Raw genomic sequence first — 25,316 nt, forward strand, 5'->3', positions numbered from 1 at the left:
AGTGCAGGTTCTTGGATGGAGTTCTGTTAAAAAGGAAATTTCAGGATAAGAAATTAGTATGTATGCATGACCTAGAAACTGACAATATCTAAATATCTAAAAAGAGAGAAAGAAACATCAACTTACATGGGCCATGGTTTCAAACTGGTCAGTCCTCAAGATTTCTGTTGGAGAATTGCAAAGTCCAGATAAGACAAATCTGGAAAAGGAGAAAGAAGACATGAAACCAGATGTGCCTCAGAGCCCCCAAAATTACTTATGTTAATATGAGCTTTTTTTCCTGCCACTCCTGCTTCCAAATTATTCCTCACCACTATACCCACACTGATCTTATACTCACACAAACTGGAGGAAAATTTAGAGAGCATGAAGAAATCCAAGCCCTGAAGAAACCCTATGAACAATGCTGAACTTGGTGTAGAACAACAGAAATTTCTGCATGATTTCTGACTAGTTCCCCATCTGGCAATGTTGTCCCGACATGAGATTATTCAGATGTGTCCTGAGCAGTTCCTTCTCCCTTTAGAACAGCTTCTCAGGGCCACAAAATGACCACATCAATCAAAGAGAACCTCCTTTGAGCCCCAGGATTCTGCCTTAACTTACCAAACACAGACTAAAAACCACACAGATTGAGCCTGGAAGCTCCTGCCACTGTAAATCTGCCTTTGTCCAGCCAGGGCAACTCACTACCCTGTTTTCCAGTCAGGACTTCTCATATCCTGACATCCTTTGCCATTATGACAACTTCAGTTAGTCAAAACCTAACCGACATTGAGAACTTTGATTTGATGAAGGCATTACACACACTACTCATTGATCCTCAGCACTGTTCTGCAATGTAGTTCTTCTCTCCATTCAACAGGAAACTGATGCTCAGGGCTCAAATAATTTGTTCAAATTCAGTTGTTAGATGCCAGAGTTTTGTTTTGAATCCACATTTCTCTAACTAAAAAGCCATCTTTCAACTTTAATTTTTGCCTCCGGAGACTAGGATTTCCAAGTTACTAAGAGAAACGTAAGCAACGGCAATTAACTATAAAATAGAAATAACCTTCCAAAAGACACTAAACTTCACTACTAAGTAAGGTGATGTGTATTAAAGCAACCAAAATAAATCTTTTACAGTGACTGAATTGATAAAGATATTTGCAGAAGTATACTGACAGATAGGGTTTATGATGAATAAAAGTTGAAAAGAATATAATTGAAGAAATGATTAAACAACTGAAAATCATGCAAATATTAAAAAGTGATGATGTCAACACAGGTTAGATGAAATGGGTGAAGCTGCTGTGTTAAAAAAGAAAACCACCACATGTGGCATTAAACTATTCTGACAGAAAAAAAAATCACATGTATGCCTATTAAGTACCAGTTAAAATACTTACAGTGACAGCCAGTGATACTCATCACCATATTAAATATAGTGTGAGCTAAACTACACAAATACTCCAAAGAAAAAAGACTTTCCGAGTTCAAGGTTTTCTTCCCATCTTCTGTTAAACTAAGAGCTTAGCATTCTCTAAAAACAGCTATTTTTTCTGAGTGACTTTTTAACTTTAGCTTTTAATTCATGAACCAACTATATGATTTAATTTGTTCATGTATGTTGAGATGCTATCTAAAAAAAAGGGCAAAAGACCTTGACTGATGTTTTTTAAGCACTGATTGCAGCCTCACGGCTGCCTCCTTTCACATCTTCCTAACAAATGAGTTTATTTTGCTTCTTACCCAATCCTTTGGGCTAAGATACCTATGAAGCCCTACAACAGATGCTGAATCTTCTTGTCCTACTAGTCTAATTTGCCACAGAATATCACTAAAATTAAAAATTTAAGGCATAAATCTTACTGTATAAAATCCATTTCCCTTCACAGAAACTCCATAGTCTCAGTATAACCTGGACATAGCTCGACAGTGTTTGCTGGCATCAGATTAATATCTCTTCCATCATGATGGATTACTAAGGCAGGAAGAATTTTTAAGTATACATAATGATGAGACTTGGTATACTCTTGTAAGTACTAATATAGGCTTTGCTGTCAGACTTCCAGGATATAAATCTCAGCTCTGATAGTTATTAACTGTGTGATCTTTGATGTGTTACTTAATTTTTCAGCCTTAGTTTCTTCCTATGTAAAATGGTAATAATTACAGTTCTATATCAAAGGGTTGTTATGTAGATTAAATATACATATACAGCACTTAAAAGTAGCAAATAAAAATTTAATAAAGGGAAGCTATATATGAAGAATCCTATATACTCTTCTTCCTATAACTATTAAAGACAATTCTCTTTTTTTTTTCATAAAAATGAGCTTCTCAGCCTTGCTCTCATAATGCTAACTATTAAGTTTCAAAGCTTTGTGTTGACAGGCAATTCCTCCTGATTAACAAGAGTTTACAAAAAGTGGGGTATGTGAATAGATGAAGTACATGTGACAAAATCCTCACAATTTTTGGATTTGGGTTTGGGTGAGAAGAAAAAATGTGGAATTACAACATAATGGTAATAACTAAATCTACTGAGCACTTGCATGTCTCAAGCATTAACTGAGAACTTTACAAATATTACTTAATTTATTCACAGCAATCCTATATAGTAGGCTCTATCATTATCCCCCTCTTACAGATGAAGGAACTATGGCACCAAAAGATGAAATAAATTGCCCCAAGTTCACCCAGTTCTAAATGACAGGTTTAGGATTAGAACCCTGGTAATTTAGTTCCATGGCCCATACTATTGAGACTATACTAAACTGCTTCTCTTAAAACCACATAAATATGTAGCCTGAAACAAACTCATGGTGTCAAAAACTTCAAACCTCTTCTCAAATTTCTACTAGTGTCTTTGCTTCTTTTCTACTAATAACCCTTCCCTGTTAACACAGACTTCCATTAAAAACCCTACTAAATTAACATTCCTTAAAAGCCTCAAAGGCAGAAGACCCTGTCACTGATCACATCTTCCCCTGCTTTGACCTCAGGGCAGTGGGGAAGATCAAAGCCACCTAATATGAGTCCAACTAAACTAATCTCAACAAATCACAGCCTACACAGTAAAGCTCTGCAGTTAGCCTTGCTTGCAGACCATTCAAGGGTTTAGAAAGCAGCAGCTCACAGGAGAAATTAAATGATTGCCAAACGTTCATGTGAATACCTACTTGAGTAGGAGGGGCAAAGATCCAGGTCAAAAGATAGTTCAGGTGTTAAAGCCTTACCAGGTAAACACTACAATTTAGGGATGGCTGTGAATGCAGCCCAACACAAAATCATAAATTTACTTAAAACGTTGTGAGATATTTTTTTTATTATGAGTCACAATGTATTTAATGCATGACCCAAGACACCTCTTCTTTTTCCAGTGTGGCCCAGAGATGCCAAAAGATTGGACACCACGGGACTACATGGAATGGTCCTATATAGGCAGACTTATTTACTCAAGACAGGGAGGAAATTCCACAGAAACTACTGGAATGTGATGGAGGAGAAGGAGAAAAGGAGAGACTCTCTTATAAAGGGCTGAGTACCAACTGAAGGATTCTGAGGAAGATGGGAATAATTCTGAAATGTTTGCTGTCTCTGAGGTGAGAGTAGGAGCAGGGATTAATTAGAGGTTGAATGCTACAATAAAACAAGAGTAGTTTAGCAATTGAGTATCTCCAGTAATAAAATAAAAATAGCAAAGTGGAAAGAAAGCTGTAATCTCTCAGAGAGAAAGTCGTTATGGCATTTTACAGTTGCTGCAAGATTTGAGTATATGGTAGGCAGTTAGACAGACATGAGCAGAGCAAGGACGATGAGCCAGGTACAAAAGGTTGCCATTGGCAAAAGCCCCAGGTACCTAACAACAGGCAAAACTGGGAAAACAAGGACCTTGCCCACAGGGTAACCTCTCATCCCCCAGAATATTGCATCATTTGGTTTACATCCCTTTTCCTTTCATATCACCAGTCATGTGGTTTGGACCCTTCCCTGACCTTTCCTTCCTTGGCATGTTACTAGTCATGTAGGTTAGACTCCCTTAGAGGGGGAACCAACAAGGGGGCTGGAGAATAGCCCTTAAGCATTAAGCCCCCAGGACAATGAGGCTCTGACCTGTATCAAATACATCTAGGCCTCAGATGTGTTTCAGTTCCAGACCCAGAAAAGTAGCAAAACCAGACAAGCAACACCATGGCTGACATATTGACTGATGACCCCTGCTGTGGCATAGACCAATCAGTACAGACCATGACCTTGAAAGGACACGTGTGGAAACCTGGTAAATGTTCTATGAGGACCCTCCCCTGAGACCTCCAGATAAATACCCTCAAGACAGAGGACCCTTGGCTCACTCTATGGAGCACCCCTGAGCCTTTCCCTTTATCCCCCAGCCATGTTTTCCTTGACTTTCTCCTAAGCTCCAAGGGCCCCCCTTTTTTTGCCTCTGCAACTTGTTTCCGGAGCCCATTTCTTCAACAGTTCACTACTTCTATCTCTGGGACTTTCTAAATAAACTTTCTCTTATAGTAGAGTCTTGGCTCTGAATTCTTTCTTAGCTAGAACTCGAGTACCAAAGTTACTGAACCAAGGTCAGGTCTAACACCACCAGTCTAACACACACCTGGTGCCTTCTTCCTTCCAATGTTTCCTAATTTTGCAGCTGGCTTTATCTGCCTCCTCTCTCCCAGCCTGATTAATGACAGGGCTGGTTTTCCTCTTTGGAGTCCAACCTGATTTTCCCTTTTCACAAAAGCAAATATTCCCATGTCTGGAAAAATAAAAATTACATTTAATGGAACAAAGGGAAAACCAAAACTCATCTCAAGATGAATATGTATTGACATATCGATAGATTATATATAAATTATATGTATGATACATATCCTCCTTTCTCTCCCTTTTCCTAAAGATCAGCAGGTTTGGGGAAGGAAACGGGAATCTGGAGACATTGAGCCCTTCTTGGAGCTCAGCCCAGGCTGGCTAACGGCCTCGCTCCTACATTTGCTCCCAACATCCACCACACATTTAAGCCGATGGAAATCTGGGAGCCTGGGGTAAGGCGGACACTTCCCGGTATCAGAAAGGCCAGAATGCAAAGACCAGGGCTGGATTCTGACTCTGAGTTCAAGGCACTTTCCTCGGGAGGAAGCCCTGGTTAAGCTACGGTTCTGTGATCTGCATTGACCTCAGGACTGCATCTTTTTGCAGGAGGCCTTCACTCTGGGGTTCATACATTTACCTCAGAGCCATTCTGGGCCGCTGGATCTGCGAGGTCCTGAAGCGGAAGTGCAGAGGACGCATCAGGACTCCCACGGCCCAGTTACCGTCACAGACTCCATAATGACTGCAACACGGTTCACAAACATGCCAAGGCCCGCTGCCCCCGCGCCGCCCCTACGCCCATTTCTTCAATGTCCACGACCAACTCACCTCTCCAGAAGACACCAGCAAGGAAGCCCTTAGACAACTACGTGCAAGAGGCCTGTGGGAAATGTAGTCTCTGATAGGGAGGGCACGGTCTCCGCCCCCAAAGGGCTGCCGGGAGTATGCAAAGGCGGAGCCTAGTGCCAGAGCTTGAAAATGGGTTGTTAGAGGAGGGGCTTCAAGGCTGTCCCGGAAGGTACTCGGTCCTGTCAGCAAACTCAGGATTGTGTTTGTCTCTGAAGAAAGCCCTACCAGGATTGAGAATGTAGTCTTGACTCCCGCAGGAAGCTAACACATGATTTGTGTTAGGCACACAAACGTTACACCTTAACCCAAAATCAGCCCTAAATAGATAACACAAAAATACAAAACTTCTAGAGAAAATCTGTGTGACTTGGGGTTTGTGAATGAGTTTTTAGATACAACACCAAAACAACGGTCTGTTAAAAAAAATATTAAACGTCACTAAAACTTAAAGACTTTCTCCGTGTAAAAAAACACGGTTAAGAGAATGAAAAGAGAAACCATTGACTAGAAAAAAAATTTGCAAATACATAGCTATATAATTTGAATCCAGAATATATAAAGAACTCTTAAAACTCAACAGTAAGAAAATAAACCATTTGAAAAATGGGTTAAAGCTTTGAGCACATACCTTACCATAGAAGACATACAGATGACAAATCAGCACATGAAAATATACTCACATCACTTGTCATTAGGGAACTGCAACTTAAAATGACAATGAGATATCACTATCTTCGTTTGGGCTGCTATAAAAAACTATCATGAACTGGGTAGTGTAAACAATATTTATTTCTAACAGTTATGGAGGTTTCTTAATAGTTAAAGATCAAGATATTGGCAGATTCGGCCTCTGGTGAGAGCTTGCTTCCTGGTTTTTAGGTGGTCATTTTCTTTCTTTCTTTTTTTTTTTTTTTTAATTTTTATTGTTCTTCAATTACAGTTGTATGCCTTTTCTCCCCATCATTCCACCCCACCCCACCCCAGCTGAACCCACCTCCCTCCCCCACCTTTACCCTCCCCCTTGGTTTTGTCCATGTGTTCTTTATAGTAGTTCCTGTAATCCCCTCTTCCCACTGTCCCCACCCCACAACCCACTGGCTATTATTAGATTCTTCTTAACTTCAATGTCTCTGGTTATATTTCCTTTTTTCTTCTATTGATTATGTTCCAGTTAAAGGTGAGATCATATGGTATTTGTCCCTCACTGCCTGGCTTATTTCACTTAGCATAATGCTCTCCAGTTCCATCCATGCTGTTGCAAAGGGTATAAGCTCCTTCTTTCTCTCTGCTGCGCAGAATTCCATTGTGTAAATATACCATAGTTTTTGGATCCACTCATTTGCTGATGGGCACTTAGGTTGCTTCCAGTACTTGGCTATTATAAATTGTGCTGCTATGAACATTGGGGTGCACAAGTTCTTTTGGATTGGTGTTTCAGGGTTCTTAGGGTATAATCCCAGCAGCAGAATTGCTGGGTCAAAGGGCAGTTCCATTTTTAGTTTTCTGAGGAAAGTCCATCCTGTTTCCACAGTGGCCTCACCTGTCTGCATTCCCACCAACAGTGCACGAGGGTTCCCTTTTCTACGCATCCTCTCCAACATTTGTTTGTGGATTTGTTTATGTTGGCCACTCTGACTGGTGTGAGATGGTACCTCATTGTGGTTTTAATTTGCATCTCTCTGATGGCTAGTGATGCTGAGCATCTTTTCATATGTCTCTGGGCCTTCTGTATGTCTTCCTTGGAGAAGTGTCTGTTCAAGTAAGTCCTTTGCCCATTTTTTAATTGGGTTGCTTGTCTTCCTGGAGTGGAGTCGTGTGAGTTCCTTATATATTTTGGAGATCAGGCCCTTGTCTGAGGTATCATTGGCAAATATGTTTTCCCATACTGTCGGTTCTCTTTTCATTTTAATGTTGTTTTCTTTAGCCTTGAAGAAGCTTTTTATTTTGATGAGGTCCCATTTGTTTATTCTTTCCTTTATGTCCCTTCCTTTAGAGGACGTGTCTGAGAGGATGTTGCTGCGTGGAATGTCCGAGATTTTCCTGCCAATGTTTTCCTCAAGGACTTTTATGGTGTTACAACTTATATTTAAGTCTTTCATCCATCTTGAGTTTATTTTCGTGTATGGCGTAAGTTGGTGATCGAGTTTCATTTTTTTGCACATAGCTGTCCAGATCTCCCAACACCACCTGTTGAAGAGGCTGTTTTTGCTCCATTTTATGCTCCTACCTCCTTTGTCAAATATTAATTGACCGAAAAGACTTGAGTTTATTTCTGGGCTCTCTGTTCTGTTCCATTGGTCTATGTGCCTGTTTTTATGCCAGTACCGGGCTGTTTTGATTACAGTGGCCTTGTCATACAGTTTGATATCAGGTATTGTGATCCCTCCTGCTTTGTTCTTCTTTCTCAAAATTGCTGCAGCTATTCGGGGTCGTTTATGGTTCCATATGAATTTCTGAAATGTTTGTTCTATATCTGTGAAATATGTCATGGGTACTCTAATAAGGATTGCATTGAATCTATAAATTGCTTTGGGTAGTATGGCCATTTTGATGATGTTAATTCTTCCAATCCATGAGCATGATACATGCTTCCATATGTTTGTGTCTTCCTTAATTTCTCTCTTCAGTGTTGTGTAGTTTTCTGAGTACAGGTCTTTTACCTCCTTGGTTAGGTTGATTCCTAGGTACTTTATTTTTCTTGTTGCTATATCAAATGGGATTTTTTTCCTGATTTCCGTTTCTGCAGTTTCATTGTTGGTGTACAGGAATGCCTTTCATTTCTCAGTATTGACTTTGTATCACGCTGTTTTGGAAAATTAACTTACTAGGTGGAGTAGTTTTTTGGTGGAGTCTATAGGATTTTCCATGTACACTATCATGTCATCTGCAAACAGTGACAGTTTCATTTCCTCCTTTCCAATTTGGATGCCTTTTATTGCTTTTTCTTCTCTGATTGCTGCGGCTAGGACTTCCAATACTGTGTTGAATAGGAGTGGTGAGAGAGGGCATCCTTGTCTTGTTCCTGATCTTAGTGGGAAAGCTCTAAGTTTTTGTCCTTTGAGTATGATGTTGGCTGTAGATCTCTCATATATGGCCTTTATTATGTTGAGGAATGCTCCCTTTATTCCCACTTTGCTGAGTGTTTTTATCAGAAATGGGTGATGTATCTTATCGAACGCTTTTTCCGCATCTATTGATATGATCATGTGATTTTTGTCTTTGCAGTTATTGATGTGATGTATTATGTTTATTCATTTGCGAATATTGTACCATCCTTGCATAGCTGGGATGAATCCTACTTGGTCATGGTGTATGATCTTTTTAATGTATTGCTGGATGCGGTTTGCCAATATTTTGTTGAGAATTTTAGCATCTATGTTCATCAGCGATATTGGCCTGAAGTTTTCTTTCTTAGTATGTCTTTATCTGGTTTTGGGATTAGGATTTTGGTAGCTTCATAAAAAGAGTTTGGGAGTCTTCCATCAGTTTGGATTTTTTCGAATAGTCTATGAAGGATCGGGGTTAGCTCTTCCTTAAATGCTTTGTAGAATTCTCCTGTGAAACCATCTGGTCCAGGGCTTTTGTGTGTTGGGAGTTTTTTGATGACTGCTTCAATTTCGTCTGCTGTTATTGGTCTCTTCAGGTTTTCTGCTTCTTCTTCATTCAGTTTTGGAAGATTATATTTTTCTAGAAATGTGTCCATTTCATCTAGGTTTTCAAATTTCTTAGCATATAGGTCTTCGTAGTAATTTCTTACAATCCTTTGTATTTCTGTGGTATCAGTTGTAATCTCTCCTCTTTCATTTCTAATTGTGTTTATTTGCATCCTCTCTCTTTTCTTCTTGATGAGCCTACTTAAAGGCTTGTCGATTTTGTTTATCTTTTCAAAGAACCAGCTCCTGGATTCATTGATCCTTAGAATTGTGCTTTTAGTCTCTATGTCATTTAACTCTGCTCTGATCTTGGTTATTTCCTTCCTTCTGCTTGCTCTGGGCTGTCTTTGTTGTTGTTCCTCGAGTTCTTGTAGGTGTAGGGTTAGGTAGTTTGTTTGAAATGTTTCTATCTTTTTAAGGTCGGCCTGTATTGCTATGAACTTCCCCCAGAGAAGGACTGCCTGTGCTGTGTCCCATAGGTTTTGGGTCGTTGTGAGTTCGTTTTCATTTATTTCCAGAAACTTTTTGATTTCTTCCCTAATCTCGTTCTTGACCCATTCATTGTTTAATAGCATGCTATTCAGTCTCCATGATTTTGAGTGTTTGGGTTTTTTTCCTTTTGGGTTGGTTTCTAGTTTCAGTCCCTTGTGGTCAGAGAAAATGCTTGATATGATTTCAATTTTCTTGAATTTGTTGAGGCTTGCTTTGTGTCCTATCATGTGGTCTATCTTTGAAAAAGTTCCATGTACACTTGAAAAGAAAGTGTATTTTGCTTCTTTGGGATGAAAAGCTCTATACATATCAGTTAAGTCCATTTCCTCTAGGGTGTTGTTAAGTGACACAATATCCTTCTTGATCTTTTGTTTGGAAGACCTGTCCATTTTTGACAGTGGGGTGTTAAAATCCCCTACTATAATTGTGTTGCTGTCAATATCTTTCTTGAAGTCCTCCAAGATTTTCTTGATGTATTTGGGTGCTCCTATGTTGGGTGCATATATATTTACAATGTTTATGTCTTCTTGGTGGAGTCTTCCTTTGAGTATTATGAAGTGACCTTCTGGGTCTCTCTTTATGGCCCTTCTTTGGAAGTCTATTTTGTCTGATATGAGTATTGCTACCCCTGCTTTTTTTTTTCCTGTCTGTTAGCTTGGAAAATTTGTTTCCAGCCCTTCACTTTCAGTCTGTGCAGGTCTTTTGTCCTGAGATGGGTCTCTTGTAGGCCGCATATGTGTGGGTCATGTTTTCTTATCCATTCAGCTATTCTATGTCTTTTGATTGGAGCATTTAATCCATTTACGTTTAAGGTTATTACCGATAGGTAGTTATTCATTGCCATTTTCTCCTACCTGTGTTCCTCTCTCTTTCTCTTTTCCTTCCTTTCCTTAAAGCAGTCCCTTTAGCATCTCTTGCAGAGCTGGTTTGGTGGAAGTGTATTCTTTTAGACTTCTTTTGTCTGGGAAACTCTTTAGTTGGCCTTCTATCTTGATTGAGAGCCTTGCTGGGTAAAGTAGTCTTGGTTGCAGGCCTCTGGTTCTCATTACTTGGAATATATTTTGCCATTCTCTTCTGGCTTGGAGCGTTTCCATTGAGAAGTCAGTTGCTAACCTTATTGGGGCTCCCTTGTATGTTACTTCCTGTTTCTCCCTTGCTGCCTTGAAGATCCTCTCTTTGTCTTGGAATTTTGCCATTTTAATTATGATGTGTCTTGCAGTGGGCCTCTTTGGGTTCCTCTTGCTTGGGACTCTCTGTGTTTCCTGGATTTGGGTGACTTTTTCTCTCCTCAGATTAGGGAAATTTTCTGTCATTACTTTTTCAAACAGGTTTTCTATCCCTTGCTCTTCCTCTTCTCCTTCTGGTATTCCTATTATACGGATATTGTTACTTTTCATGTTGTCCTGCATTTCCCTTATTACCTCTTCATTTTTTCTGAGCCTCTTTTCCTTTTCTTGCTCTTTCTGGGTGTTTTCTTCTACTTTGTCCTCCAGCTCACTGAGCTGATCCTCTGCTTCATCAAGTCTGGTTTTCATTCCTTCTACTGTGTTCTTCAATTCAGAAATTGTATTCTTCATTTCCTCTTGGCCCTTGTTGATAGTTTCTGTTTCCTTTTTCATGTTGATATAGTTTGCAGTGAGTTCATTGTAGTTTCCCTGTAGTTTCTGGTAGTTCTCTTTGAGCTCAGAGAGCTCAGTGAGCTTCCTGATGACCATTGCTTTGAACTCAGTATCTGATATTTGACTTGCCTCTTTTTCAGTTAGCATTCTTTCTGAGACTTCCTCCTTTCCTTTCATTTGGGAATTGTTTCTTTGTCTTCCCATTGTTTGTGAGACTCTTCTTGTTGGCCTCTGCTTCTTAAATTGCTCTATTCTGACTCCCTGGGTTTATGGTATGAACTTCTATGGTAGAATGCCAGTGGGATTCGGTGGTGCTGTCTCCTTAATCTCCTGTGCTCACTGGTCTTGCGCTGATGTTTATGGGTGTAACACAGTCTGACTCTGGTCTTTTCAGCACTCCAGGTTTTCTTGTCTCACCTGTGGGAAAAAGTGGAATGGGGGCAAAAAAAAAAAAAAGGGAAGGAGGGAAAAAGGGAATAGAAAAGGAAAGGAAGGAAGGAAGAAGGAATAGAGAGAGATAGGAGGCAAGATAAGAAGGAATTTTAACAAAAATTAAAGCAACAGAATAAATAAAAGAAGGCAGGAAGAAGGATTAAAAAAGGTAAAGGATGGAAGGAAGAAGGAATAAAAAAAGAAAGAAAGACAGAAAGGAAGAAGGAATTCAGGGGGAAAGGAGGAAAGAAAAAAAAAAAGTCTTCTGCTGGCTTTAAACTCGTCAGGTTAGTTCTGCTAGTAGTCCTGTCTGTGGAACGGGAGGGGGTGGTTGGAAGGATTGGTTTCACTTTTCTCCCTTCCTGAGCCACACCCTTCGCTGTTGTTCAGCCTTCAGTCTAGTTCCTCCGGGTCCTTCTGCTCCCCACTAGGCCTTTAGTTCACCAGCTGTGCTGTCCTTGAGTTGCACCAATTAGGGGCAACTCACATTCCACCTTCTTGCTCTTTGCTGTCTTAGATGCTAGGGGCTCTCGGTGCTGCTATGGGGTAGTTCAGCCCCCTACTGGGTCGAGTCTTTCTGGGGAATGCAGTCTCCCCTACCCCTGCAGCTCCCCTCTGCTGGGCGTTCTGCCTTCCTCCTAGAGAGGCAGTAGTCCCTGCAGGGCTCTGTGGGAAGGGGCTAGGTAGGAGTTTTTCAGAACCTGTGCTTTTAGGTGTGGTCGCCTGCAGGCAGCCAGGCCATTGATGGGGTTGTGCAGCCGATCCCCGCTTGGGATCTGTGCACAGGGGCAGCCAGCCAACTGATCTGATTGCACGCCCACCCAGGCGCTTTTTGTCTGTGCGCCCAGGCAGCCGGGCCACTTATTAGGGCGCGTGCCTACCAGGGGTTTCAGGTATGGGCCCCTAGTCCGCTAATTTGAGTGCGCGCCAGTCGAGCTTCAGGTGAGCGCCGGGGCTGCTTTTCTGCGTTCACAGTCCAGGGGCGGAGGGGGGAGGGGCGCCAGAGGCCCCGGCTGCTGCAGAGAGTTCTCTAACTAGCTACTCCGTGCCTCTATTTTCTTTTCCTTTTTGAGAAATTCTTCCTATTCAAGCCCCCCTGGTCCAAACAAGCAGCTGGCTGCTCCCACAGCCCAGCCTGGCTCTCTCCCAAGAATCCTGCAGCAGACCCTGCTCCCGGGCGGCGCTTCAGGCGCCCTGGTCCCCGCACTGGTCCCAGGGACCTTATTGTCCTTAAGCACTCTTCTTACTCTCTGATCTTTCAATGTCCTCTATCTTTGGTCTCCGATCTTCATATATGCTGGAATGCTGTTGGCTATTTACTCCGCTCCTCAGATCAGCTAGGTATTTCACTGGCACTGATGGGATGTGAACTCCGCTCCCACCTATCTCACCGCAGGTGGTCATCTTCTTTCATGTTCACTGGCAAGAGCAGAGGGAGTGGAAGCATGCTCTCCTGTTTCTCCTTATAAGGGCACTAATTCCATTCATGGCAACTACTAATAAGGTGTTGTGTGTTAAAGCAACCAAAAAAATCTTTTTATAGTGACTGAATTGGGAGATCTGAAAGACTGATGATGCCCTAGGCATCAGTCTAAAATGACTGAAGTAACCCTCAGGACCTAATTACTTCCCAAAGGCCCCATCTCCTAATAACATTACATTGGAGGTTAAGCTTTTAACATAGGAATTTTGCGGAGAAATAAACATTCAATTCATAACAACCCAGCTATAAGAATAGTTAAAATTTAAAAAAATATATAACTCCAACTGCTGTTAAGTATACAGAGCATCAGGAGTGATTTCTCATTCATTTCTGAAGGGAATGCAAAATGGTAGAGCTACTTTGGAAGAGAGTTTACTGATTTCTTACAGAGCTATTAAATAGCAAGTCTTTGATCCAGCAATTAAATGGCAATTCTCAAAGAAGTCTTGAAGAATTAATATGTGCAAATGAATATTCTAAGTTTAAAAAGGTAGTATGAAAAGTCTGTATGATCCCATTTATATAAAATTCTGAAAAAAGCAAACTATAGAGAAATAAAACAGTTACTGATTGCCAAAGGTTTAAGGATTTTGGAGAGTTGAATACGCTGAAGCACAGGGGAATTTTTTAGAATGGGGAAACTATTCTGCACTATGATAGTGGATACATGACCATATGCATTTGTCCAAATCCATAGGACATCACAGCACAAGTAGTGAATCTTAATGCATATACACTTTTTAAAAAATCAATTAGGAGATTGACCTAAGAAATTTCAGGATGAAATTCAGATAGTGAAAAAAGAATATAACTATTAAAGATGTATGATAAATGTCACTGAAGAGCATGGAAGGTAAGGAAAAGCTGACAAATGTGTATCAATGCTGTACTTTAATTAATAAAATTGTTTTTCATCAGTGTATGGGTAAAAATTCTGAAGCCACTGTACATGTATATGGGTAAGAACAATGGATGGCAGTAGAAACCAGATTTCTCTGTCTTGGAGTAGGAGGTTCCAGAACAATAAGGGGGAAAGGCTAGAACGAACTGTGTGTTACTAAATTCAAGTCAGAGAAACCACAGAACTAATTTTTAGCTTAATATAACACACACACATACATACACTTATAAATAATTATAGGTATGTATATGTACTTGAGATAGTATACACAAATATAAGTTCTAGCTCTGGTTGCTGAGAGGGCCTATAAGTAATGAAATCCCAGAAAAAAATGAGCAATCCCTGAGCCCAGATCTTAGTTTCTAATAACATTCTACAGGGAAGGAACCAGGGCTCCTTGGAAAAATAGCTGAGTTTAGGGCTGGACAGGGAATATATAAGACTGGAATACGTTGTTGTACCAGAAAGTAAGGAAATGCTCAAAAAATAAAATGATGGGAGTATGCCAAAGGGACACAGGAGCCAACTGAGAGAGTTCACAATGACCAAAACTAGAGTAATATGAGTAGTAGATAGATAGATACATGATAGATAGGTAGATAAGACAGTATTGAATTATAATCTGAAACACTTCCAGCCAAGATGGAGGCATAGGTAGATTCGATTCGCCTCCTCACACAACCATAAGAAAGATAACAACCAATCTAAAAACAACAACCAGAACTGCCAGCAAATCGAACTGTATGGCAATTCAACAACCAAGGCTGTAGAGAAGAAACATTCATCCAAGCAGGTAGGTAGGGTGGATAGTACATGGTGTGGCACGGTGAGGCAGTGGCAGGCAAGGCAACTGTGGTGGTGGCCTGCTGAACAGATGGCCCCACGTTAAAGTGCAATGGATGAAAACTGGGAGGGACAGCTGAGGAGCAGTTGATCCCAGCCCCAAGCTAGACTGTGCAGCCCAGGGTTCCAGCAACGGGAGAATAAAGCCTCATAACTTCTGACTGTAAACCAGTGGGGACTGGCACAGCAGAAGAAACCACCAGTCTCAGGAGAGTCCATGTAAAGGGCCCACAGGGTCCTAGAATGTCTGCAAACCCACCCACTCTAGGAATCAGCACCAGAGCAGCAACTTGAAGGGTGCCAAATGCTTATGGGAAGTCAGGGAAGAGACTGGAAATGGGGCAAGAATCAAGCAAGGTGCATTGTTCTCTCTCTGACCCCTCCCCCACATATACTGCCACAAAGTGGCAACGTGGGCTGCCATGCCCAGGTGAATACCTAAGGCTCTACCCCTTACAATATACCAGGTGCACCAAGCGTGGGAATCAAAGCAGCTCTACCTAATGTGCAGAAACACAGGGAGGTTGCCAAAATGAAGAGACAGAGAGATAAGGCCCAAATGAAGAAATGGATCAAAACTCCACAAAAAGAACTAAGTGACACAGAAATAGCCAACCTATCAGATGCACAATTCAAGGCACTGGTTGGTGATCAGGATGCTCACAGAAATGATTCAGGGAAGCCACAAAACCAAGGAAGAAGTGAAGGCTATATAAAGAGAAATATACAGGGAACCAACAGTGAACAGAAGGAAGCTGGGATTCAAATCAATGATTTGGAGCAGAAGGAAGAAAGAAACATTCAACCAGAACAAAGAAACAAGAATTTAAAAATATGAGGAGAGGCTTAGGAACCTCCGGGATAACTTTGAATGTTCCAACATCCCAATCATAGGGGCGCCAGAGGAGAAAAGAAAGAGCAAGAAATTGAAAACTTATTTCAACAAATAATGAAGGAGAACTTCCCCAATCTGGCAAAGGAAATAGACTTCCAGGAAGTCCAGGAAGCTCAGAGAGTCCCAAAGAATTTGGACCCAAGGAAGCACACACCAAGGTACATCATAATTACATTACCCAAGATTGAAGATAAGGAGAGAATCTTAAAAGCAGCAAGAAAAACGGAGATAGTTACCTACAAAGGAGTGCCCATTAGACTATCAGCTAATTTCTAAAAACACAAAAACAAAAACAAAAAAACCCTGCAGGCAAGAAGGGGCTGGAAAGAAGTATTTGAAGTCATGAAAGGCAAGGACCTACACCCAAGATGACTCCATCCAGCAAAGCTATCATTTAGAATGGAAGGGCAGATAAAGTGCTTCCCAGATAAGGTCAAGTTAAAGGAGTTCATCATCACCCAGCCCTTATTATATAAAATGTTAAAGGGACTTATCTAAGAAAAAGAAAATTAAAAATATGAACAGTAAAATGACAACAAACTCACAACTATCAACAACTCAACCAAAAAAAAAAAAAAAAAAAACAACCCCTAAGCAAACAACTAGAACAGGAACAGAATCACAGAAATGGAGATCACATGAAGAGTTACCAGTGGGTAGGGGGAAAAATGGGGGGAAAGGTACAGAGAATAAGGAGCATAAATATTAGGTACAAAATAGACAGGGGGGAGGTTAAGAATAGTAAAGGAAATGAAGAAACCAAAGAACTTTTATATATACAACCCATGGACATGATCTAAGGGGGTGGGGTGCTGGTGGGAGGGTGGGTGCAGGGCAAAAGGGAATAAAGGGGAGAAAAAATGGGACAACTGTAATAGCATAGTCAACAAAATATATATATATTTTTAAAGTAAGCAAGTTTTGCAACACATTCTGTGTCACTGAAATGTGCTGCCAGTGGTGACTGTTTTTTTAAAAGAAATCTCTGGAGTGGCTCTCATAACTCAAAAACTCTGGACAGTGATCTACCTTTAGAAAGCCATCTCACTTCTGTGTATAAGAGAAGGTGTGTGTGTTCAGTGCCCATCCTCCTCACAGAGCTGTGCAAACAGACGTGAGTTAAGGGCATATACTTTAATGTGGTTGATAATTTTAATCATATCCTGCAAAACGTTAACTTCAGGTGATGTTTTTTGGCTAGTCAGCATTTCTCTATAGCTAACATAATGCATAGACTCACATTCAGAAGTGACCTCTTTGACCCAAGCAGTGAAACCAGAAAGATATCCAGTCATGGCAGCCATTCTATCTGTGTATATACCAACACAAAATGACCAATTAAGTTTTCTTGATATGTAATCATTCAAAGACTTGAATAGTTCTGCAGCTGTGGTGTTGGTTGGCAATAAAAGTGCACATAACATATCCTCATGAACATCCTCCTGAAAAATATATTGCAGAAAAACAAGCATTGTTGCCTTGTCAACATTGGAATACTCGTCAACCTGCATTGTGTGCTATGGTGATTCATTAACCCTGTCTAACTATTGTGCCACTATATGCTCTGCTATTTCATCAATTCGTTTACTTATGGTGCTAGCCCAAAGAGGAACACATACCACCTTTTTAACAGCAGCTTCTCCTAAAAGTTCACAACAAATGTCCTCTGCAGGAGGCAATATCAACTCTTTACCAATAGTAAATGGCTTCTTAGCTTTAGCAATGTGGTTAGCCACTAAGCATGATGCTCTCAGTGCAAATACATTTAATGAAGTAGTGGCCCTCAATAATTGCTTCTGTTCTTTGTGTTCACACTTTCTTTTGAAACACTCCAAAGGCCTGCCTTTTAATGCAGGGTGTTTGGTCCCCATGTGGCAAAGCAGTTTTGAAGGTTTCATGGCTTTGTTGAATAGCCAGTCACCACATATTATATGAAGTGGGCTTGGAGAATGTGAATCACCTATTGAAATAAACACATATTTTAAGTAGGACTTTTGGTATTTTCTTTTAAATGCACTTTCTTTTTGTTGGCACTTAGAGTCTTCTGCTCTCTCATCATTGGGTCTTCCCCTTTTTCAAAGAAGCTTTTCAATGATGTTTGTTTCTTGGCATTTGGATTAGCATGTGGGCTTACCAAAACTGTGAGACAGACAAGTGCACAGTGAGGGAAGGAGGCGTGGATGGAAGTGGTAAATAAAGTAATGGGCAGGCCATACATGGACTAAAAGAAGTGTTGGATTCTGACTTAAAGCCACTAGACAGCTGTACAATTGAAGTGCATCAACTCACTTGCCACTATAAAGCCTACCAACAGATGTAGCTTAATTGCCACTCAGTCACTGATAAGGTTTTGATATTAGTTGGCAAGCAATTGATTTATTATGTTCCTTGTGCAGTCAAACCACTCTGCTAATGATAATCTGTATTTGCAGCTGAATCCCAGCACTCAGCTCCACCTCAGATCATCAAGCATTAGATACTCACAAGAAATATGTGATCTAGATCCTTCACATGCACAGTTCACAATAGGGTTCAGGCTTCAGTGAGAATCTAATACCAGCACTGATCTAATGAAAGGTAGAGCTCAGGTGGTAGGTAATCAAGTGATGGGGAGCAGCAGGAAAAAAAGATGAAGCTTCACTGAACCACTGGAGTGGTTCAAGCCTGGGGGGTTGAGGGCCCCTGTGCAAACCCTGTGCAATAGTTGTGTGTCTGTTTTTCTGCAGCAACATGTGGTTTTTAAAAATTAATTATTGTCTTATTGTTGTTCAACTACAGTGGTCCCACCTTTTTCCCCATTACACTCCATGCCCCACTCATCCCCTCTGTTCCAATAGTCAATGCCCACCCCACTGTCCATGCCCAAGAGTCCTCCATTAATGTTCCATGACTTGCTCCTTCCTTCTCTTTATCTGCTATGCCCCTCCAAATGCCACTCTGGTCACTGTCAGTTTGTTCTTTATTTCCATATCTCTGGATATACTTTGCTTGCTTTTTTAACTTGTTGATTATGTTCCACTTATAGGTGAGATCCTATGGTATCTGTCTTTCACCTCCTGGCTTATTACACTTAGCATAATAATCCCCAGTTCCACTCATGCTGTTGCAAAGAGTAGGAGCTCCTTTCTTTTTCCACTATGTAGTATTCCATTGTGTAAATGTACCACGGCATTTTGATCCACTGATTTACTGATCAGCAATTAGGCTGTTTCCAGCACTTGGCTATTGTTAATTAGTGCTGCTACGAAGACTGGGGTGCGTAGGTTCTTCTGAACTGGTGTTTCAGGATAATTAGGGTATAATCCCATCAGTGGAATTGCCAGATAGAAAGGCAGTTCCAGTTTTAGATTTCTAAGAAAATTAGTATGTTTTCCAAAGTGGCTTCACTAGTCTGCATTCCCACCAACAGTGTACTAGGGTTCCCCTTTTTCCCTGGTTTTCAGTGGTTTTGGCCATGGTCGCCTGCAGGCAGCCAGGCCGTTGATCGGGTTGTGTGGCCGATCTCCTCTTTGGACTTCGGTTGGTTGCTGATCCCCTGCTTTGGGTCTGTGTGCGGGGGCAGCCAGCCACTGATCCGGTTGCGTGCCCACCCGGGAGCTTTTTGTCTGTGCACCCAGGCAGCCGGGCCGCTTATCAGGGCTCGTGCTCACCCGGGGTTTCAGGTGTGGGCCCCTAGTCCGCTAATTTGAGTGCGCGCCAGCCGGGCTTCAGGTGAGCGCCGGGGCTGCTTTTCTGCGTTCACAGTCCAGGGGCGGAGCGGGGAGGGGTACCAGAGGCCGCGGCTATTGCCGAGAGTTCTCTTAACTAGCTACTACATGCCTCTATTTTCTTTTCCTTTTTGAGAAATTCTTCCTATTCAAGCCCCCCTGGTCCAAACAAGCAGCTGGCTGCTCCCACAGCCCAGCCTGGCTCTCTCCCAAGAATCCTGCAGCAGACCCTACGCCCAGGTCCCGCGCGGGTCCCAGGGATCTTATTGTCCTTAAGCACTCTTCTTACCATCTGATCTTTCAATGTCCTCTATCTTTGGTCTCCGATCTTCATATATGCTGGAATACTGTTGGCTGTTCGCTCTGCTCCTCAGATCAGCTAGGTATTTCACTGGCGTTGAGGGGAAGTGGACTCTGCTCCCACCTATCTCGCCTCCATCTTCAAAAACCAAATACTTATATTTTAAATGTCTTTAAAATGTTATTATATGTCTTTAATGTCTTTAAATGTTATTATAAAATTCAAGGACCTAGTTTTCAAATGTAGATTAATTTGTCCTTGAAATATCTACATTCTTTTTTAAAATATATTTTATTGATTATGCTATTACAGTTGTCCCATTTCCCCCTTTATTCCCCTCCACCCTGCACACCCCCTCTCACCCACATTCCCCCACTTTACTTCATGTCCATGAAACATATATATAAGCTCTTTGGCTTCTCCATTTCCTATACTATTCGTAACCTCCCCCCATCTATGTTGTACCTAACATTTATTCTATTTATTCTCTGTACCTTTCCCCCACTCTCTCCTCCCCACTCCCCTGCTGATAACCCTCAATGTGATCTCCATTTCTGATTCTGTTCCTGTTCTAGTTGTTTGCTTAGTTTGTTTGTTTTTGTATTTTTAGGTTCAGTTGTTGATAGTTGTGAGTTTGTTGTCATTTTACTGTTCGTATTTTTGATCTTCTTTTTCTTAATAACTCCTTTTCACATTCCATATAAGGGCTTGGTGATGATGAGCTGCTTTACCTTGACCTTATCTGGGAAGCACTTTATCTGCCCTCCCATTCTAAATGCTGGATAGAATTATCTTGGATATAAGTCCTTACCTTTCATGACTTCAAATACTGCTTTCCAGACCCTTCTTGCCTGCCTGGTTTCTTTTGAGAAACCAGCTGATAGTGTCATGGGAACTCCTTTGTAGGCAATTCTCTCCTTTTCTCTTGCTACTTTTAAGATTATCTCTTTATCTTTGATCTTGGATAATGTAATTATGATGTGCCTTGGTGTGTGCTTCCTTGGGTCCAAATTCTTTGGGACTCTCTGAGCTTCCTGGACTTCCTGGAAGTCTATTTCCTTTGCCAGATTGGGGAAGTTCTCCTTCATTATTTGTTCAAATACTTTTTCAATTTCTTGCTCTTCTTCTTCTCCTTCTGGCACCCCTATGATTCAGATGTTGGAACATTTAAAGGTGTCCTGGCAGTTCCTAAGCCTCTCCTCATTTTTTTTTAAGTTCCTGTTTCTTCATTCTGCTCTGGTTGAATGTTTCTTTCTTCCTTCTGGTCCACATGCTGATTTGAGTCCTGGTTTCCTTCCCATTACTGTTGGTTCCCTGTACATTTTCCCTTATTTCACTTAGCATAGCCATCACTTTTTCATCTAAATTGCGACCATATTCAACCAATTCTGTGAGCATCCTGATTACCAGTGTTTTGAACTGTGTATCTGATAGGTTCGCTATCTCTTCACCACTTAGTTGTATTTTTTCTGGAGCTTTGATGTGTTCTTTCATTTGGGCCTTTTTTTGAGGGGGGGGTGCGGGTCTTAGCACATCTGTTAGGTAGTAAGGGGCAGAGCCTTAGTTGTTCACCAGGGTGGGGCAACCCACGTTGCTGTGTTGTGATGCTGTATGTGGGGGAGGGTCTGAGAGGGAAAAATGCCACTTGCTCCTCTCTCTGCCGGTTTTCAGTCTCTTCTCATGCTGCCCACAATCAAATTGGGCCCTTCTGGTGCTGATTCCCAGGTGGGTGGGCTTGTGTACATTCTAGGACCCTGTTGGTGGTCTCTCCAGTGAACTCTCCTGTGAGGCTGGGAGTTTCTCCTGCTGCTGCCTGAACCACACAGGTTTTTTCAGTGAGAGGTTTGAGGCTTTATTTCCCACACTGAACTTTGGGTTGTGCGGTCTGTCTCACTCCCCCATTGTTCCTCCCAGTTATCTGCACGTGAATGTGGGACCACCCAATCTGCAATCTGCCACCTCGCCAGTCCACCAGCTGCTGCCTTGCCCACCCCTGTCCTCTCCACCCGGCTGCCTGTCTCCACCCCTCCTACTGGTTTGGATGAATGTTTCTTCTTTAACTCCTTGGTTGTCAGACTTCCATACGGTTCAATTTTCTGTGAGCTCTGGTTGTTTTTGTTTTTAAATTTGTTGTTGTCCTTCATTTGGTTGTGAGAGGAGGCATAGTGTGTCTACCTACACCTCCATCTTGGCCGGAAGTGGTTGTTTATTAATTTTAAATTGGTTATTTTTCTCCTTTTGGTTGTGTGAGGAAACGAAGGGTTTCTACCTATGCCTCCATCTTGGCCAGAACTCTCTTTGTTATTTTTAAAATATGAACCCCATAGTGAAAATTATACAAAAAGATATATTCAGAAAAGTGTCACTCCCCCTATCTTTAGTACTAAAATTCCCTGTATATTTGGATCTATTTATAGACTTCCCACTGGTCTTTTTATGCATGAGTGCCACATCATTTTGATTATTGGGACCTTTTAGTATTTTCAAATACCTGGTAGGTCTAGTATTCCTTTGTGGCTTTTCTTTTTCAGTGTTAGCCTGGTTATTATTATGTAAAACCTGTATTGTCACCACTATGGATGAAATGACTGACTGAATTGTTCCCCTCCAGGACTTTTCCTTCCCACTATCTTAGCCCTCATCAGTATCTGATGTTTTCTTAGTTAGGTACTCACTGGTTGTCTGCTCTCCAGATGTTCCTGAAGATTGGGGATTTTAATATTCACTAGCATACTGTTGAAGGCTAGAGTATTCTGTGGCACACTGTAGGTATGCATTATGCAAAAGTCCTTTGTACGCATTTTTTTTCATTAGCTATTTTGTTGGGTATATAGTGTATCTATTTTATTGATAATTAACGAACTTTTGCACCGTTTGACATCTCTTTTGGCCATCTGAATATCCTTTATTAAAGATGGTTATTTGAGGTTTTTCTGAATTTCCTATTTGGTTGTCATTTATTGATGTGCAGGCATTGTGGATAAGTCCTTGGTCAAATATATACATATATATCTTGGATATATTTTCCCACTCTGTGGCTTTGCTTTTCACCTTTTAAATGGCATTTAAAAATATATTTTATTTGATTTTAGACAGAGGGGAAATTAGAGAGGGAGAGAAACACTGATACTGAGAGAAACATTAATAGGTTGCTTCTCACACACCCCCAACCTGGAACCTAAATTGAACCGGTGACCTTGCAGTTTGTGGGATAATGCTCAACCCACTTCATCATACTATTCAGGGATTAAATGAGGTCTTTAATATAGTAAAACACCATTTTTCCCCCATATGGTTGGTGCTTTTAGTGTTCTGTTTAAGAAATTGTTGCTCCTTTCAGGCTAGAAAGATAGTCTGTTTTCTTCTAAAGCCTATATCTTTTATACTTTGATCACTAACGTATCTGGAATTTGAGTGTAATTGAGGTAAGAGCCAAGATTCGTTTGTCAATATGGATATGCAACTGATTCAGCGCTAATTATTGAAAAGACCACCATTTCCCAAAAACACTGAAGAAGTACTTTTGTCATGAGTCTAATGACCACATACATATAGGTCTATTGCAGGGCTCTTTATTTTGTTTCATTGGTCTATCTGTTCATTCTTGCAGCAATAATATACTTCCTTAATGACCAATGTACAATTTACCACATTAACAAATTCAAGAAAAATATTATATCAATGTGCCAAATGGCATCTGACAATATTTAGCAGGCATTTATGATTTAAAAAAAAAAAAAAAAGGACAGAGGAAACAACTGAGCCACATAAAGTCTACTTACCTCAACTCTAGAGCAAACATTACACTAAGTGATTTCCAATTAGATGCCTGTTATTATCACTAACTCTAAATCTTGTTTTGGAAATTTTCTCTATTACAATGAGATTATTAATAATAACCATAATATTCAGAAAAGAACAAAATTATATCTATTTGCAGTTGATATAACTCATTGCCTAGAAAATGATCTAGTCAAAAATAAATTTAAAATATTATTGGGTAATAATGAACACTATGATTGTATCCATATTTTAAATTTTAATGACAATATCACCATAAATACAGATATAAGCCAGATCTAGGATTGGTAAGTTTATCATTTATAATACTAGGTAAAAGATTACTAATGAAAATGTTATTTTTAAGAATTCCACAATTCTTATATGTTCTTTTTTAAAAATGGGCAAAAAACAAGTAATAGTATATTACAGTGTTTACTAATAAAGAGATGTAAAAAGATGCTCAACTCACTATTAACCAGGAAGATACTAAGGCACATGCCAGAAGTGAAGTTATAAGGAAATAATTTCACCATGTTGAAGGGGTTGTAAATTAGCACCACAGTGATATTCTCACTTCTCCAGGAATACTTAATGAGGTTGCAAGTAAATATAACCTGTTACTGAGCAATTCCACTTTTTGATAGAGAAACTCTTGCTTATGCATAGCAACAAACACAAATATTCAGTAAGATATTTTTCAGTGACAAATCGTATGTAATAAAAATTGCCAATAAAGGACCTAAATACTTATGATGTACTTATCTAAATAATAGGACTACAGGGTTTTTATTCTATTGAAAAGCACCATTAAAAAATCTTTTTTAAACAATTAGCTAATTGGATAGCATGTTGACTTGCTTTCCTCGCTATAAAAATAGTCATACACCTGTCATAAAGCTGACATCTCCATCCTCAAAGCTACCATTTTTGGTTACAGTAACACCTATCAAAGTAGAATCACATCTGCAATAGGTACTGGGAATGGGAGTTCTATATTGAAGTCTGAGATACATTGTGTTAGATAAAATGAAACATTTTGAGTCTTTTGATAAATGTTTAATGTGAATTTTTCCCCAAGAAATATAGTATACAGAGATTCCATGCTTATTTGACCACAAAATCATTTTCAAGTACCATTAAATACTATTGTTTGTGGAACATACTTTCAGAAATTTTGAGTTACTGTACTGTTTTCAGAAGACCTCTAACATAAAAATGGAACCATGGAGGAGAAACACAATGACCTATTAGTAGAAGTTAATTTTATTATAGCATTTATAATACTCTTTTTGGCATTATATTTTTGTCTAAACATTGTATATACTGTTTACAAATTTAAACATTTGAAATCCCGAGTGGAAAATATGTATTATTCTAGACAGTGAATGATTATTCACTGACATCTGCCCAATATGCCCATTCTGAGCAAAATGGACTTGTAGGTGCAAGTTTTAATGTATGTTTGACTACAGGAACATCATAGAGGTTTGGTTCAAAATGAAGTGTGTGGTAACATTCAGTTTTATTTATGGAAAGATTTTAAAGATTGAATGACTTTTTATATCGTTCATTCCTTTTTAATGCTGATGAAGATAAGACAAACAATAAAAAGAATCTATATAATATTGGGGCTGGATTATGTCACTTTTCTAATATTGTTACATTGCTCATTAGAAAACCTAAAATCTGGATACCTAATTAAGTCACAACAGATCAGGCCTCTGGATATTCCTGGTAGATCATTTTATGTTTTATAACCATTTTAATA

At 40.2% G+C, this 25,316-nt stretch overlaps 1 protein-coding gene across 1 annotated transcript in view; it reads right to left on the bottom strand.

Moving 5' to 3' along the window:
- Positions 1-25,316, bottom strand: part of LOC112320147 (zinc finger protein 420) — a 109,020-nt gene that overhangs the window by 36,103 nt on the left and 47,601 nt on the right. The window contains exons 6-7 of the mRNA XM_045185566.3: positions 5,228-5,332; positions 127-199 (exon numbers count right to left, since the gene is read on the bottom strand). Coding sequence (XP_045041501.2) covers positions 127-199; positions 5,228-5,332 — 178 coding nt within the window. The remainder of the gene's footprint in view (positions 1-126; positions 200-5,227; positions 5,333-25,316) is intronic.

This window comes from Desmodus rotundus, chromosome 12 (assembly GCF_022682495.2).
Source record: "Desmodus rotundus isolate HL8 chromosome 12, HLdesRot8A.1, whole genome shotgun sequence".
Lineage (NCBI taxonomy): Eukaryota > Metazoa > Chordata > Mammalia > Chiroptera > Phyllostomidae > Desmodus > Desmodus rotundus.